This window comes from Acanthochromis polyacanthus, chromosome 18 (genome assembly GCF_021347895.1).
Source record: "Acanthochromis polyacanthus isolate Apoly-LR-REF ecotype Palm Island chromosome 18, KAUST_Apoly_ChrSc, whole genome shotgun sequence".
NCBI classification, from domain to species: Eukaryota; Metazoa; Chordata; class Actinopteri; family Pomacentridae; genus Acanthochromis; species Acanthochromis polyacanthus.
The window spans coordinates 21,961,105-21,978,706 of NC_067130.1; the positions used below are offsets into that span (position 1 = coordinate 21,961,105).

Consider the following 17,602-nt stretch of genomic DNA (forward strand, 5'->3'; position numbering starts at 1 on the left):
CCCCTCCTTCTTCGACCAACAGTCGTCCATTTTCCACCGGCACCCTGTAGGTCGACAGCACCGATGGCGGTCGTTGTTAACCCAGGCCTTGACCAATCCGGTATGGAAGTCATACATTTGATTCGCATGTATGATTTGGCCAAAGTTTTACATTGGATGTCCTTCCTGACACAACCCTCTGTATTTATCCGGGCTTGGGACTGGCACAATAAGACATTGGCTTGTGTCCCCTTGCGACTACACTAATACCAAATCCACTGGTCCATTTTTCAGTAATGCTGCTAATAGACAAACCAACCAACACTGATCGTCATAAAAACTCCACCGCATTAATTCATCCATCCATCCATTCTCTATACACCGCTTTATCCTCAGTAGGGTCGCGGGGGGTGCTGGAGCCTATCCCAGCTGACTCGGGGGAAGGCAGGAGACACCCTGGACAGATTGCCAGTCTGTCGCAGGGCTACATATACAGATACACAAGCACACTCACATTCACACCTACAGGCAATTTAGAGTCATCAATTAACCTCAGCATATTTTTGGACTGTGGGAGGAAGCCGGAGTGCCCGGAGAAAACCCATGTATGCACAAGGAGAACATGCAAACTCCATGCAGAAAGATCCCAAGCCCGGATTTGAACCGGGGATCTTCTTGCTGCAAGGCGAAAGTGCTAACCATTACTCCGCTGTGCAGCCCCGCATTAATTCAATCCAATTCAATTCAATTCAATTTTACTCATATAGCGCCAATTACAGGTCAAATTGTCTCATGACACTTTACAGAACCCATATGCCTGAACCCCCAGTCTAAGCTCTAAGGACTTAGGGTAACAAAGATGTAGCCTATGATGTTGCCGACAGAGCAACTTTGCTCTGTCGATAGCCAAGTAGTTAGCATAGCTATTAATGTACAATACTAAGAGTCTGTAGTCGGGACATTCCAGAATTGGAAGACATTTGCTGTCCAACCCCTAAAATTTCAAATAATCTAAGCACAAAACACTAACTCATGCACTTGTTGTGTAAATTATACTTGTTCTGAGACTAAATGTAAATATAGTTGTAGGAAAATGTGTTCCAAAATGTTGTTCAAAATACCAAATAGATCTCAAGCACCCCCAAAATGATATTTTTCTTTTGTCCCACCTTCTTGATGACAAACTTCCACATCAAATATAACCATTAAAAAAAACCTTTAAATACCCTTTTTTGTATGATATTGTTGATATGTGTCTCTTGTAATCGTTAAAACAATTAATTTCATCATCAACATATTTTAAATAATAGTAATGATGCATTGAAGTTGTGTCCCACAACATGCGCGCAACCCTGTTACCAAAACCTATTTAGAATGGCAGAAGAAGAAAAACATTGAGTCACCTGACACAGAGGAAGTGACATCATCAAGTCATATACTGACACTATGGGCAGACCAAAGGTAAGTTCCCTCTTCTATCTTTCATATTTTGCCAATCTTTTAAGCCTGCACTGAGTGTGTCACTCTAACCAATGCAACCCTGTTACTCATATTATCATAATAAGAAATAATTAATTAAAAGTTTTCTTTCTTTATTAATATAACTAAGTCTGTCCTTGATGCTAACAGTAACGTTATATTCCTCAGCTAGCATCTATTCCTGAAAAAAAGCTAACATTAGCATTGATTTGCAACCCTGTTACTTGCAACCCTGTTACTGTAATTAGAGTAACAGGGTTGCATTTCCTTCAGACAACTCATAAGGGACAACCAATTATCTATAGTAAAATGAAATGTGTCTGTATAATTTAGCATAATTTACTTGTCTTATTTAAATGTATTACTATGTTTTCTGGAATATAAATTACTACAGTATTTGTTTCTTTTATTACCACCAGGTAGTAAAAGTATGTCAATGTTGCAATAACCACCTGGATGAGATTATCAACTGAACATGAACTCAACTCTTTAATGTTCATGTTAAGATTATTTACAACAGACATTTTAAAATGTTTTAATTAATTTCTACAGAAATGTAATGGATTTGAGCAAATATTTGCAATTTAATACAAAAAACAAACAAAAAAACATGCAAATATTGAAAAGTTGGGCATGCCGGAGTTCAAAATTTGTTTAAATTAATAGAGGTCAAGTCTTAACTGAAATTAAATGATTATCCAATGTGAATGTGGCCTTCTTTACTTAATGGTAAAGGATTTATTAAACATTTTTGAAAAAATTATATTTTTTTCAGGTTCCTGAGTATTCATAACAGGATTGCACTATGCATGGTGCACATCAAATAAAACATTTCATAAAAAGTGTAACTTTCATGCTTGAGCTGGACGAATCATATTATTTGATGGCTTACTACCTGGTTTTCTTAAATACATGACGGAAAATGATAAAATAAAGGGTCGATTTTTCAAAGGTTAGGATGCCTAAATTGTCCTCCAATTCTGGAATGACCCAGTCATATATTAGTGTGAGGTCACATTAAGCAAAATGCCAATGTGACTATGTTGATGTTATGTATACTCCTCAGCCATCTTTGTGTGTTGACATGCTACTATTTGCTAATTTGTACTAAATACAAAGTACAGTTCTGTAGGTACTGGATAAAGTTCTGCAAATATTTTGGATTGCTAAAATTAATACAGCTCATCCTGAGAGAAATGTTATGTCTGGATCAAATTTCAGAACAATTTAGCCAATAGTTTTCCAAACATTTCACTGAAAACTACTAAAATCAACTTTAACTTGGCTCTGGAATCACATCAGAACATGTCAGCTTCCAACCTCGAATGTGCAAAATTTTACACCAATCCAATTAGGAAACATCGATGTGAGGTCAGTGAGGTCATTGGGAAACCATGGATGTCTGAGACGGGTTTCAAGATAATCCAACCAATCGTTGCTCAGATATTTCAAAGACAAGCATCTCATGTCTTAGACTTTTCCCAGGAGAACAGCTAAATATAAAATGCATTGAATAGAATTGGGATGAAGAAATGTGACTTCAAGCCAATATCAATACTTACCAATGAAATCATTGGATTTCCCCATGTCATAGTCCCAAACTGAGATGTCAAGGGTTTTCTTGGCGAGCTCAGCATGCTTTATTTCATAACTGAACTCCTGAAACACAGTGATGAAATAAGAAATGAAAAAGTTTATTACAAAAGCCTAGAATGAAATCTGGGTGAGCAGATGATTGAAGAATACAACCATTTAGAAAGGACTGACCTCATTAAACTCTGGGTTGAGGGTCTTTTTTTTTATCTGTGTCTTGTTTTTAGCTTTCTTTCCCATGTCTGGCTTCAGATATCTACAACACAAGAAAGCAGAAGTAATTAAAATATATGTGCTGGATTTGAAAAATCTACAAATAAGCTTGAAAAGGTCAAATTCGGCATCTTTTAAGAAGGACAAAAGCATGAGTGTCTCGTACAACGGCTGCATTACTGCTGTCACTGTGATCGGCCTGTTCATTTCAAGGCTTCATTTTCCTGTCACCTGTGAACAAGATGCTGAGAGCCATAAAGTGAAGGACACTTTGGGCAGCAGCTTACCTCCTCGAGGCAGCATCCAAAATCTGTGTCCACTGGGTGTTGTGCAGAGAATAGTCTGACTCACCAGATGTAGGCTGTGGGTACAAGATTGCCATTGCTTTCTAAATGCTTTGCTATAGGAAACAATTGTCAGGAAGCCGTCCGGCTCCTGACTGGTTTTTGTTTCCTGCCTCTGGCTGGATGCTGTTGCAGCTCCTGCCTGGTTTTTTCCCTGTCTCCCTCTCTCGCTCCCAGCTGATCGCCTGCTGCAGGACAGCTAATTGTGTGATGAGACTCAGCTGTGGAGCAATCAGCAAACACTATTCACCTGCCTTCCCTTTCTGTTTAAATATCCTCTGCTCCCCTCTTTGTGTGTGGGAGCATCACAGCTCAGACTGTCCAGTATATGGCTTTCCCCTCACTCCTTCTGTTTTCCACAACTCTGGACTTTTGAAGATTTTTCCCTGTTGGATTCTATTGCTTTTGACTTTATTGGTTTTTAGTTGTATGGACTCAACCCCTTTTAAGACTCTGCATTTTTTGGACTTGCCACCGCTGTTTCCTTCCTGTTTTGAGTACGTGTCTTGGAGAGGATTATCACATTAGTGAGTACGTGTTCCTTGTGTTGTTTCCTGCTACAGAGTTCTGGATTTTGGTTAAATAAACTTTATTTTCACCACTACTCCTGTTGCCAGCCTGTTGGTATCTGCGCCTGGGTTCTACCACCCCCATTCGTGACAGTATGCTCCCACCAACAATGAACCCAGCAGGCCAACAGGTGGTCACAGCCCCCACCCCAGAATCCGTTGCTATCTTCTTCACCTCTGAGAGATACTCGGACTATTATGTTTCACTGTTTAACTTGTGGTGCGAGTGGACTATGGCTCGGGACCAGGCTCACCTCGAGGAGCTTGCTTCTTGGGGCCGTGGTGTAGCCTCCCAAATACCTTGGTTAAGAGAACATCTGCCTGACCACATTTTAGAGTTCATGAACACGCCCTTACGTTACTGGACACCACCTACCCCTGCCACCAACTCACCCTTTTCCCCAACTGTCAGTTTGTCTACGGATTCCACTCACCTTCCTAATACAGTTCGGACTGGATTTTTTAGTTTACAGTCCGTCACTCATCACGGTTCCTCACCCCCAGCTTCAGCCGACAACCCACTGTGCTCACCCAGTAAGTCGCCCAGAGGAAAGCGAGGTGCTTGGAGATCGCGTCCCAGTGCCCAGACCTCACCACCATCCGTTGCGGTGGTTCCACCACCGAGCGTCTTTTCCACAGACATCTCTGAGTGGGACGATGATGCCGCCTCAGAGGTCTTGGAGTGGGACGATGACGCCGCCTCAGAGGTCTTGGAGTGGGACGATGACGCCGCCTCAGAGGTCTTGGAGTGGGACGATGACGCCGCCTCAGAGGTCTTGGAGTGGGACGATGACGCCGCCTCAGAGGTCTTGGAGTGGGTCGACGCCGCCACCTCAGCCTCGGTTCCCGAGCGGGTCGACGCCGCCACCTCAGCCTCGGTTCCCGAGCGGGTCGACGCCGCCACTACAGCCTTCGCCTCTGAGCAGGTTGACGCTGTCGACCCCACCTTCGACTCCGCAGAAGCAGCTCCTGAGCGGGTCGAGGACGACGACTCCAAGTGGGACAACATCTCCGAGTGGGTCGACACTACCTCTGACTCCGCCGCAGCAGCAGCAGCTCCAGCGCGGGTCGAGGACGCCGCCGCCGCAGCTCCAGCGCGGGTCGAGGACGCCGCCGCCGCAGCTCCAGCGCGGGTCGAGGACGCCGCCGCCGCAGCTCCAGCGCGGGTCGAGGACGCCGCCGCCGCAGCTCCAGCGCGGGTCGAGGACGCCGCCGCCGCAGCTCCAGCGCGGGTCGAGGACGCCGCCGCCGCAGCTCCAGCGCGGGTCGAGGACGCCGCCGCCGCAGTTCCAGCGCGGGTCGAGGACGCCGCCGCCGCAGTTCCAGCGCGGGTCGAGGACGCCGCCGCCGCCCTACGGACTGTCTACTCCGCCGCCTCTCCAGACGGCCCCCAGAACGCCTACGCGGCCGCCTCTCCAGACGGCCCCCAGAGCGCCTACGCGGCCGCCTCTCCAGACGGCCCCCAGAGCGCCTACGCGGCCGCCTCTCCAGACGGCCCCCAGAGCGCCTACGCGGCCGCCTCTCCAGACGGCCCCCAGAGCGCCTACGCGGCCGCCTCTCCAGACGGCCCCCAGAGTGCCTTCGTTGCCGCCGGCCTTCCTCCAGTGGAATCCTCTGTTCCTGTGATAACTGAGGGGTTCCTACGCCTGCGGCCGCCAGAGGGTCCTCGTCTCGTCCACCACCGCCGTCCCTGGCCAGGACGGCCGCCAGAGTGGTTTCGCTGCCGCCGCCATCCCCGGCCAGGACGGCCTCCAGAGTGGTATCGCCGCCGGTCCCCCAGTGGTCCCGCCACCTGTCCCCGGGCGCCTTTGCCAGAGCGCCTTTGCTACCACCCCCAATATCCTTCTTGGGGTGATTTTGTTTTGGACTGGTTGAATGTTTTGTTGGGTTTTGGACTTGTTTGGGGCTCCGTTTTGGTGTTGGGGTTCCCATTTTAAGCGTGCCTTCTTGCCGCCCAGCGCTGTTTCCTTCCTGTTTTGAGTACGTGTCTTGGAGAGGATTATCACATTAGTGAGTACGTGTTCCTTGTGTTTCCTGCTACGGAGTTCTGGATTTTGGTTAAATAAACTTTATTTTCACCACTACTCCTGTTGCCAGCCTGTTGGTATCTGCGCCTGGGTTCTACCACCCCCATTCGTGACAACAATGGCAAACTCAATGCAGTAAGCTGAAAATGTCAGGTTTTGATGAAAATTTGGATCATACAGTAAGGCAGTCCTACTATTTTTTTCAATCAAGCCACTTCAATGGCAGTACCGTAGTTGCCTTCCTCCATCAAAACAATTCCCTGTCACTACTTTTGAGTGAATGTCCAAGATGATAATAATTGGTTTAAAGAAATATGAAAGAGCAAGACCTTTTTTGTTGTCCTGTAGCTGAATAATAATGAGGTGCAGTCAGATCATTCTACATAGTGCCATGTCAGCACTAGAGATTTGTCAGGCTATGCGAAACAAATTTTTACATTTTGGTGTTTTGGGTACAGATTATACAAACAAAATATATTGTGTTATCCAGGATTTCATAGATGTTGTTACCATTGGACAGAGCCAAGCTAGCCATTTCTTCTGTTTCCAGTCTTTGTGCTAAGCTAACTGACTACTGGTTCTTACTGATGCTGGTTCATATTTACTATGTAGATATTAGAGTGATATTGATCTTGTCATCTCATTGAAAATGTTGAGCGATCCCCTGACCATAATTAAGGAGGACTATATTATAGGGTTGCTTCTGTTTCACGTACACTTTAACAAACGGGTCTGAGTATCCGTTGGAGTCCATGGCAGCAAGGTGTGCACAGCGGACCACGCCCACTATGAGATGACTCTTCTGGCTGCTGTACATCAGTGATACCAGGATTCGACCCCTCTCCTCTGAGTCCTCGCCTTCTTGAAGCTGCACACACAAGTATTACACATACAACCAATGCACATAAAAACACATTAACAGTATTTTACTGATCCCAATGCTGCTTTAACCTGTGCATATCTACAGGGATTATACTGCGATTATCATAATATCCACTAATGGAGGATAATGGCTGTGCTTACTTACAAAACTATCTACATGTATGTTATTATGCAATAGGCCAAACTGCAGTTCTTGTGCATTATTCCTTTTGAGATACTGAAAGGATATAGCTGACATTTTTGATATTCGCAGCAAATCCCTTGAAAAGAACAAAATCAACAATGTGGTATATTTCCAGACTGCCTAAGCTCACCTCTTAACCCTGAGCCCATTGTTTTCCGCAGCAGATGTAAATCTTTAAAAACAAAGCTGTGATTTCATTGTTTTAAAAGGGCTCAGACATTCCCTAAAACAGCTACAGTTCCATGTAAATCTGCTCTAACAGAAGCAAACATATTTACTGGGAACAGTTTTTAGTAGTGGATTAATAAAAATGTTCTGCTTTGCAGTATTTCTAAATACAGTATCTACTGATACTGATCACTTTTTTTCTCAAATTTATATTTTGTACAACTCACTGTGTGGATCATTTTTGTTTAAGGAAACATGATAGCAGGAACAAAATTAATTCTTATCATACCATTATATGTGATACACGAATGTAACTGAGAGCAGAAACACAGATGAAGAAATTTGATGCGGATCGATTACATCTTTCCGATCTGCTTTAAAAGGTCACTATACACTTTAGCACAAAGTAATAAGATACAGTATAAGCAGTGGTGGGTAAATGATCACCAATGGACCAAATCTAGCCCTGCAATAAAAATATAAGGCCACTCAATACTCAATCAAAACCTGAAGAATCTACAGATAAATGAAAGTTAAGAGTAATAGTAGTATCAAATACAATGGGGGTTGTAGCTACAAAACTGTATTTAACACACAGCACAATTCTAAAACAAGCAAATAAATTATAAATGCTCTAGCAAAACAACACAGAGTATTGCTGATGCCTGTAAAACTGTGTTTGTCCCATCTGGCTCCCTCTCCTTCATTGCATGTTAATTATTTCCTGCTTTATTTTGGTATTTCTGATTGTATGTATGTATTGCTGTAGCAGATGTTTGCTGAATATAAGGGGTCAATTCTTTATTGGTTTTGGCAAAAAAAAAAAATCTTTAAGTTATAATGTTATAGTATTACATTCAATTCCTTAGAAGTTCATACTGTAGTGTTTGTGGATAAGTTTAATGAGTGTATGAAATAGGGCCTATTTAAATTGGCTCAGCGGAATCACCAGCTGTAGTCAACTGTAATCATTCACATGAAGTTAAGAGGCCACGCGACTTAGGAAATTTGATGAAAAGAACTTTCTACATCACCAAAACTTATAATTAAAACTGCTGTCTATTTATTTCTGACCCAGCAGATTTTGTCATATTTCCAGAAGACCTGCAAGAAAATCTAAAAATCAAAATACATAATTGCTTTGGGAGGTCTCTGTGACAAACATGCATGGATTTCAATGATTCTATTATAGAAAATTCAGAGTTATATATAAGTTTACATCTGAATTATTATAAATTTAACAAAAAACAAAATCATTAAGTGTCTAATGCAATAGGACGAGAGCCATGTGAGGGTCTTACATCATCCTCATAGAGAGCCATGCCACGGACTGATCCTCCCACAGACTTTTTCACCTGCGCAGAGAGAAGACCATCATCATCTTCAACACAAGCTGAACAATTATTATATTATCAAGTACAATGAAAATTCTGCTTGAAAGATAGAAATTATTCTTATTCTTATTTGTGCCATTAATATGGAGTTATACAGCCAGCTGAATAGCCTAGTGAGCACCTAGTCCGGTTCTATAATGACATTTAAAAAATGAACAGATAAGCACCTTTAAAGCTTTATAAATAACAGGTTATACATCTTTTTAAGTCTGTAAAAAAGCTGAAGTGCTTGGATCTCTGCTGGTTGCCTGATTGCCTCACAGTCGTCATGTGAAGTGTGAAGATACAAATGAATTTTAAACAAACCTTTGAAACACTGCAAATAAAAATAAAACAAAAGAAAATGGGATTTAACATTGTTTCTATTAACTGCTTTAGAGCAAGTAAATTATGCTACATATAGTCATCAGAAGGTGGCGGCATAGTCTACATGACAGTAATAACTAGAGCACAGGAAGTCGAAGATAAAACCAGTTGTATGTCAACTGTTACAAAACAAGGTTGCCAGCCATGTATTGTGATGGTCAAATGTGAAGACCAAAAGAAGTAGAAACAGCTGTCATGTTAAATGCTTTCTTCATTCGAACTTGTTCCTGAAATGCCTTTCTGTCTTGCATGAAGTCAAAAACCATCTCAAAGGAGCATATACTTGACTTCAAATTGAATAGTTTCTCTTGTTTTGCCATTTCTATTAATTTTCTCAACTGTGATCCTTCCTGCTTCCAGCCCTTATGCTAAGCTAAGCTAAAGCTTTTCTGGGCACTTCAAAGTCAGATGAGGGGGGATGATTCTTTGCTAGCCATTTCTATAACCCTTTAAGGTTTGGTCAATTTCCGCCCGAAATTTCTACTGAGATTTACAGAAAGTAAATTGAATGCTGTTCTTGAACTGTTTGGAGTACATGCATGGTTGGGGTCTCATTTGAAAGCTGACAACCTGAATTTTCACCCAGTGCAGTCAGAATTACTCTAGGTGCTACTGGCACAGAGTTATGTATGTTGGAACACACTGAATTAGGATGAATTTTTTTTCTCGCCTACATTTTTTCCCTAATAAAACACCTGAAAATCAGTGTGGCAGCACTGCAACAGCTTGAAAACACAATATTGCAAAAGCCTGGGGTCTTACATAGTTCAGGTCAAAATTTCAGAGCAATACTACAAGAAATGAGTGTTTCACACATGTATTTGTACTGATATGCTCCGCCCCTGTCAATGTTGGATACACTCTTTATACACTGTGCACACTCTCTACAGAATGGTATAAATTCCTTTTCACTTCATTTTCCACTTCATTTTCATTCCAAAAACTCATAAAGAACTCAAAAAATCACTTCAGATAGGCTTCAGTGTCGATCACACACACAGATTGAGAGGAATACAGAGAAACAGCAGGTGGACCCCGGAGCTCACGAATGAAATATCATATAAAGCCGCTGGCAGAGGCGGGATTTATAGGCAAGCCATTCAGCAAGCTCATTGGCTACCAGGCCTGTCAATCTAACGTTTCCTCCGGCGTGATTTGCTGAGAAACAAGTCAATCAAGTGATGTAATCGATATCTGTCAGACTCGGCCATGGTTGGCTAAATCGCCGAAGTAGGCGGAAACGAGTCACCTGATTGGTTGAAGTCCGGTTTGAAGCGGTCGAGAAGCCTCCAGTATCCATTTTGAATCGCGAACAAAGAAAATAGGACCGTGTATGATAAAGTTATAATAGAAAGATGCAGTGAATATGAAACGCACAGCGCCACCACGCGCCGCGTGCACGCGCACGGAGCCGATCGTTTTCTGGATTTTTTACCTATTTCGAGACATGTTTTGGCCAAAGTATTATACTGGATTGTTTCCTCTGGATGGCTAAGCTTGGGTTCTGGCCGGTTTTTGTGGATTATCTTCTTTTATGACCAGAAACGAGCGTCCAAACTGCGTCGACAGGTGAGCTGTGCACGTTTACTTGACTTGTTGTTTGTTGGATAAATGTGTTTATATTACCCGCTGTGGTAATCACATCTGAAAGTGGTTTATACCGGCGGATTCATGAGAATCTCAGCTTTCTATGTGTGTATAGTGTTTGTATAATCGTGTTTGCAGTGTCCTTCTATTTAAAAAAAAGCGTATACCGATAAAAAAACGGCCCGCCCGCGGGCCGCCGTACTTTAACGTGAACATTCTTAAATTTCACAGTTTGGGTGATTTGTGTGAAATGATCCTTCATGTCAAATAAACTGCATTTCAGAAATAATTTTGTGGCTATATAAGATATGAGTTTTGTCCTCAGGCTTACCGGGATCACTCTCTCCAAACATACATTGAAATTCTTCTTCTGGTTGAACTTCAATTTCTTCAGGGCCACTCGTGTCTCTCCAATAAATTCATTGTGTCCAAACTTGTCCTCATCACTCACCGACAGCCTGGAGACAGACCGCCCACTCTATGAAGCAACTGTTTTTGCAATGTAAATGGAACAACAGGGGAAGCAAAGTTGGCTAAGGTTAATCTTACCGGAGAGTTTTGCGTGACATTTCGTCATCCGTGATGCCATGATAGACCAGAGTCTCATTCCACACTGGATTCAGGGTGTTTTTCAGTGTCTTGGTACGAAGTTTGTTGGACTGAAGACAAGACAGTCAGATGAGGTTGTCAGGTGAGAACAGAACCTGAGAAATAACTGAAGAACCAGTGCTCATCTCTTCATCAAACACTTGGCTGCAATCAAGCAAATTATTCTTCAATCACTCAAGATAACAATAACAGCAATTCTTCATGCCATAAATTAAATACCAATTGATCATACTTATATATTTACTGCCGTGACAATCCCTTATTGAATAAATACAGCCCAACACCACAATGTCAGGTTTCTAAGAAATTGCTGAAAACAAAGATTGATAAAACAAAATAGCTGAGTGGCACATTTACTTTTTAAGATTGTATGGGCGTGTGAAGCTCAGCTTGTTGTCAGATTCTTCTACTGAATAGATCAGTAGGTAAATAAGTGATTAAGTACCTTACTGGCTCCAGGTAACAGGTGCAGTTTAACATATGGGTCTGCAAGTCCATTTGAGTCCATAGGCTTCAAACCCTGAGATACATAAAGACCAACTCTCAGGTTCAGCAGAAATTAGATGTTTGCATTGTTTATGTTAATGATGTCCAATTTTGCCACAAGTCTTCCTCTCTATTCCTCTCTTGTCCCATAATGCCTTGTTCTTTATGCTCCCTCTTGTCCCTTTTTGCTTTGTCCAGTTTTGTCTTGTCCTATCTCGTCTCATCCTTCTTGTCTTGTCTTTCCTGTCCTAACCTAAACTGTAGTTTCTTGTCCCATTTTGTCTCATCTTGGCCCACCTTGTTTGTCTTATTTTGTCCAGTCTTGTCCGGGTTTCCATTGTTTCATTTTGTCATGTTTTGTCCTGTACTGTCTTACCTTGTCCGTCCTGTTTTGCAAAGTCTTTACCTAGCTTATGAGAGCATTGTTGTAGTTTTTTTTTCTGTCTTGTTTCATCTTGTTTGGTTTTCTCGGGTTTCATCCTGTCTTTTCCTAAATGTCTAATCTGTCTATATTTCTCTCATCTTGTCTAATTCTGTTTGTCTTCTTTAGTCTCCTTTTGTTTTGTTTTTTTTCTTTATTTTCTTCTGTCTTGTCTCTTCTTGTATTCACATAATCAGTCTTGTCATCTTACATTATTCCATCTGGTCTTGTTTGCTATGCCCTAATTGTTCTGTCATGTCTTTTCTCTCCTTGTTTTATCTTATTTTATCATGTAGTTTGTTGTGTCTATCCTGTCTTACTATGTCCTTTCCTATTTTCTCTTGTCTTTTGTTGTCCCACTGGAATTTATCTTGTCCTTACTTGTTTTGTCCTGTCTCAGTCGACCTGTCCTGTTTTATCTTTTCTCTTCTTGTCCTCTTGTCCCATTCTGTCTTGTTCTTGTTGCTCCATCTATCTGGCATTGTCTCTTTTTATCATGTCCTCTATCTCTTGTTTTGTCTTCTCTAATCACATCTGTCTTGTTACATCTTGACCTGTTTTGTCTTGTTTAGTTCTATTCTGGCTTATCTTGTCTGTCTTTTTGTTGTCTTTTCCCATCTTGCGTTTTCTTGTTTTGTCTTCCCATCTAGTCTTGTGTTTTTTCTTCCTGTCTTGTTGAGTCAAGTTCCATTGTGCTTTGTGTACTCTCCAATCTTTTGCAAACTTGTTCCATCTTATATTGTCTTCTCCTGTCCAGTTGTTTCTTGTCTCAGCTTGTATTATTAACCACACCTGACATACGTCAGCGGGGTTACTGCATTCGCTTCAGTATCTGGCTGGGTAAGTATGTATGTGGGTGGGTGGGTGGCGGTGTGGGTGTGTGTGTATGTCCGGTCAGATATCTTTGCAAGTACTGAAGTCAGGATAATTAAACTTGGCACTGAAAATCAGTTTAAGGTCCCCTGCTAAGTTGTGGAGTTAGAGGTCAGCAGATCAAGTATGGAATAAATTTCCTATCATAATTCAAGAGCATTTTAAATTGATTTGAGGGCAGCATTTATCGATTTCATTCTCAGATTTCGTGATATTGTCTCTCAGAACTCTGCTCTTGCGCTCAAATTTGCTCTGCGCGTGCTCAAACTGTGTCCTCGCACTCGGTTACGATGCTGCTCACGCAGATTTCCTGCTCTCAAACTCAAACTCTTCCTCTTGCTCTCACGGAACTACTGCTCATGGATCTCTGCTCTGCTGTCGGATTTTTTGTGTATCAACGCTGTCAACCAATAGAAGGCCGGCGAGCTTTGACCAATCACATTATCCCTGTTTGTATACGGGTGCGTTCGCTGTTTTTCTGAGGAGCGTCGCATACGGGCAGGCACTTTTTCAACAGGTTTTATCCTCTCCCTACCTCCGGAGCTGTAATAAACGTGATTTCTTTTATTTTTTTGACCACTGTTGGAATACAATATCATTCAATGCATACAACAGCGTCCGAGCTTCTCATTAAAATGGCTATATTGTATAATAATAGCGGCATCGAACACTGCTCTTTGAGGTGTGCTGGTGGAGAAAACAATGTCACCATCCTGAAGCTAGCGGGACTACATACTTGATACTTCACACAGCAGCAGCAGAGGTGCAGATGTTGTAACTGAGAAAGTTTGGAGGTTGCCACTTCTTGCATTCCCAAAATAGTAGGGGAGTCAGATTTTGTTAAGTGACCCAACAAAATCTGACTCCAGATTTTATTTCATATCATACAATCTGCACAGTTAACTCAATCTGCATATTTCTGTTAAAGTCCTAGTTTTGAAATAGTCTGTCTGTTCTTAATCTGCCATACTGTGATCTGTTCTTACACTACATAAGTGTAGAAGTTCTTGCAGCTCAATGAGAAGTTGCTCTTCACCTGGATTTCAGAGTTGATAAGGTCCACCGAACATCTGTTTCTTGTGTCCGTCCAGCATTCTGTCATCAGTGAAAAGACCCTTTCCACTGAAGCATTGGTGATGGGAACACTTAGGATGAATGAAGCAACTGCTGTTAGGTTTGGTGTGTGTGTGTGTGTGTTTGAGTAAGGTGGCCCACTTCTCCACAACTGGAGCTCCTGATTGCAAGATGGCCTGTTGCCGTGGCAGAATGACACAGAACTCATCATACAGCACATCCATGTCCAACTTCTTGGTCAGCTGCAGGGCCTCAACAGATTCACAGAGATGGGAGAAGTTAAATGGGCTCTTCTGTAGTGCCAGGTTAGCCACTTTCTTTTGGTAGTTTGAGTCTGAGAAGTCAGCGCTGCTCCAGGTAGGTGAGAGAGGACTGGTAGAAGTTGGATATGTCCTCTCTGATTGCAGCTGCCTGTCTGTCTGGAAACTGCTGGAGGAGTACAGTTGTCTGGGCCCCAAAGAAACTATCACTCCATGTCCAACTGAAAATGACGTTTGGCAAAGCTCACAAAAAGCCCTCTCAGTATCACCCTTAACCCCTGTTACCCACAAATATTCACTTTCCCACTCTTTCCTATATACACACCTTCTTTTTTTACTTGGTGGCGGTCCCTCACTCTCAGCGTCTTTCTCCATTTTTCATTTGGCGGCCGCGGGCGTCTTGTTGTCCGTGGTGTTGTCGCTGCGTGCTTCGTGCTGCGGGCTGCATGCGTGCAGTCACTGCGGGCAGGCGCAACGTTCACCTCTGACCCCACCCACTCACAGTGTCGTGTCCAGTTGTTCTTTTGCCTGGGGGCTTGCTCACTCTGGGATTGTGACTGACTTTTTTTTTTTTTTTGGCATGTTGATTTTGCAGGACAAAGCTTCAATTTGCGGGACGCGTGAATTGAGCCTAAAACGCTGTACGTGCACGTGCTACGCGGGACGCGTGGTCACCCTATGTCTCATCTTGTTCTGTTTATTTTTTTTATTATTATTATTTTTGTTTTTTCTAATGATGTCCTGGCTTGTTTTGCTTTTATCCCATCTTGATACGTTTCTCTTGACTGGTTATCTTTTCCTATCTAGTGTTGTCGAGATCGATTTTATTTTTTAAATGTCCCATCTTTTGTTGTCTTGAGCCATCTTGATTAGCCATCTCCTATCGCATATTTTCTTGCCTCATCTTGTATCATTCAGTCTTGTCCTGTTTTGTTATGTACTGTCTTGTCTTGTTTGTCCTGTCCAAATTTACTGCCTTATCCTATTGTCACTTGTTGTCACTTGTCACATCCTGTCTTGATTTTCTTGTTCTGTCTTTTCTTTTCTTGCCTCTTCTTGTCCCATCTAACCTTGTCTTGTCCCATCTTACATTTTTTGTCCTGTCTTCTCCTGTCTTGTCATTTCTTGCCTTCATTTTTATTGTCATGTCCCATCATGTTTTGTCATCTCTTTTCCTCCTAACTTTTGTTTTTGTCTTGTTCTATCTTACCTCATCCTGTATTATTCCGTCTTGTGTCATTTTTCTTGTCCCATTTATTTGTCTTGTCTTGTTTGTTCCACCACTCTTTATTCTTGTATGACCTGTCTTGCTCTTCATCTTTTCTATCTTGTATTGTATTTTTTTGTCCTGTCAGATTTGGCCTTGTATTGTTCCAACTTGGTTTGATATTGTCAATTTTTTGTCCCAACATTTCATCTTGTTTTGTCTTGTCTTTGTCAATTTTCTTGTCACATTGTCCAGTTTTGTCTAATCTTGTTTTGTCTCTTCCAGCTTGCACTGTCTTGTCTGTCCTGTCTTGCATGACTTTTCTTGTCTTTTCACATCTTGTCCCATCTTTTCCTGTTTGATCTTGGTCTGTATTACTCTGTTCCATCCTGTCTTCACTTCTAATGTCTGTTGTTGTCCCTCTTGTTCTTATCTTATCTTGTCTTATCGCATTTTGTTTTGTGCTGTCTTGTCTTGTCAGGTCCTGTCTATGTCATTTCCTATTTTGTCTCATTCCATCATGCCTTGTCTTGTTTTGTCTTATACCGTGTTTTCTTGTCTTGTCTTATCTTGTTTATTTTATCTCTTTTAGTCTGTAAAATGTTGTTCCAGCTTGTCTTGCTTTGACTTTTTTGTCCCACGTGCCCTGTCTTGTTGTCCCATCTTGTCTTATAATATCTTGTCATATATTGATTTTCCTTGTCTCTTTTTGTCTCATTGTATCTCGTTTTGCATGTGTCCATTGTTTTACCTTAGCTTTAACTATACTGCAGTGTAGGGCGTGGTTCTCCTGTTCATAGAGAAGGCTGAATTCAAGCGATCCCAGAGTAGCTGCAAGAGTAAAAACACGCTCCCATAATGAACATATACCATCTGCATTTTTATGTGAATCCTGTTAGAGAGACAAATGTCCCTCTAAAAAGGATAAACATTTATTTAGCATTTATTTTGCAGCTGTAGGCACATGCAATAATTCCAATAATAATAATGATGATTAATATTTTTTAAAGTGATAAAACTGAGTAAACATTTCACATGCTTTTGCTTTCTCCAAATCAATGAAAACTTTCTTACTGGCATCATCTGAGTCGTATTCATTGTCTTCGTCCTCTGTTCGATCCTGTGTGGGTCTCGGAGGGGTAGGGTTGTTGGCAGGTGGGTTTACAGGTGGATTAATTCTGGCTGCAGGAATATGAGATGCAGTAGAGCTGGAAACAACCGGTTGTCTCTTTTCCTCCACAGCTGGCAGAGACATTGGCTCTTCCTTCTCTAGGAGCTTATTAACCACATCTGCAGCAGGACAGGGAGGCATTACAACACACACTTAACACTGTCTGAAGCATCTTTTTCTATCCTGATGTTCAGTGTTTTGAAAGGAGCCCCTAGTGTTGGAATTATTCTTAGAAGGAGCAGTGTGACTTTACCTGAGGTGGGGGCCACTTGCTGCGAGTTTGCCCGAGGCGGTTTGGAGGCTAACACTTGTGTCTCCGTCTTCATTACAGCTGCTGGACGGGACTGAGTCTCATTACAGCTGGCAGCTGTTGTTCTTGCTGTCTGCTCCCATTGTTCTGATCCACAGGACTGTTGCTGCTGTGGCTCTGCACCAAGCTCTGTGGAGGCACAATGGGATTATCACTGCAACGCTACTGTTCGTTCAACTGTCACTACACCACAGATCCTTCTTCACTGGAGGGATTAGTGAATGGGCCTACCAACTCTGACATAGGGGCAAGTGATGCTACATGATGGAGGAGAAACAAAGCAACCACAGCAAGAAACAAAAGAAGCTAGAAAATAAACACAAAGACACCAAAAATGACTACAAAGTGGCAGAAAAATCTGAGAGACACAAAATAACCAGGAAGACACAAAACAAACAAAAAAAAA

The 17,602-nt window shown here is 42.2% G+C and overlaps 1 protein-coding gene across 2 annotated transcripts in view; it reads right to left on the minus strand.

The window, feature by feature from the left end:
* Window positions 1-17,602, minus strand: part of rph3aa (rabphilin 3A homolog (mouse), a) — a 91,626-nt gene that overhangs the window by 11,757 nt on the left and 62,267 nt on the right. Inside the window, exons 6-15 of one of the 2 annotated variants that reach the window (XM_051938764.1) lie at window positions 17,140-17,313; window positions 16,790-17,005; window positions 16,467-16,546; window positions 11,840-11,914; window positions 11,335-11,444; window positions 11,117-11,243; window positions 8,740-8,793; window positions 6,921-7,072; window positions 3,226-3,307; window positions 3,021-3,117 (exon numbers count right to left, since the gene is read on the minus strand). In XM_051938764.1, the coding sequence (XP_051794724.1) occupies window positions 3,021-3,117; window positions 3,226-3,307; window positions 6,921-7,072; window positions 8,740-8,793; window positions 11,117-11,243; window positions 11,335-11,444; window positions 11,840-11,914; window positions 16,467-16,546; window positions 16,790-17,005; window positions 17,140-17,313 (1,167 nt within the window). Of the gene's footprint in view, window positions 1-3,020; window positions 3,118-3,225; window positions 3,308-6,920; window positions 7,073-8,739; window positions 8,794-11,116; window positions 11,244-11,334; window positions 11,445-11,839; window positions 11,915-16,466; window positions 16,547-16,789; window positions 17,006-17,139; window positions 17,326-17,602 lie in introns of both variants that reach the window. The other variant, XM_051938763.1, reaches the window with a different exon arrangement.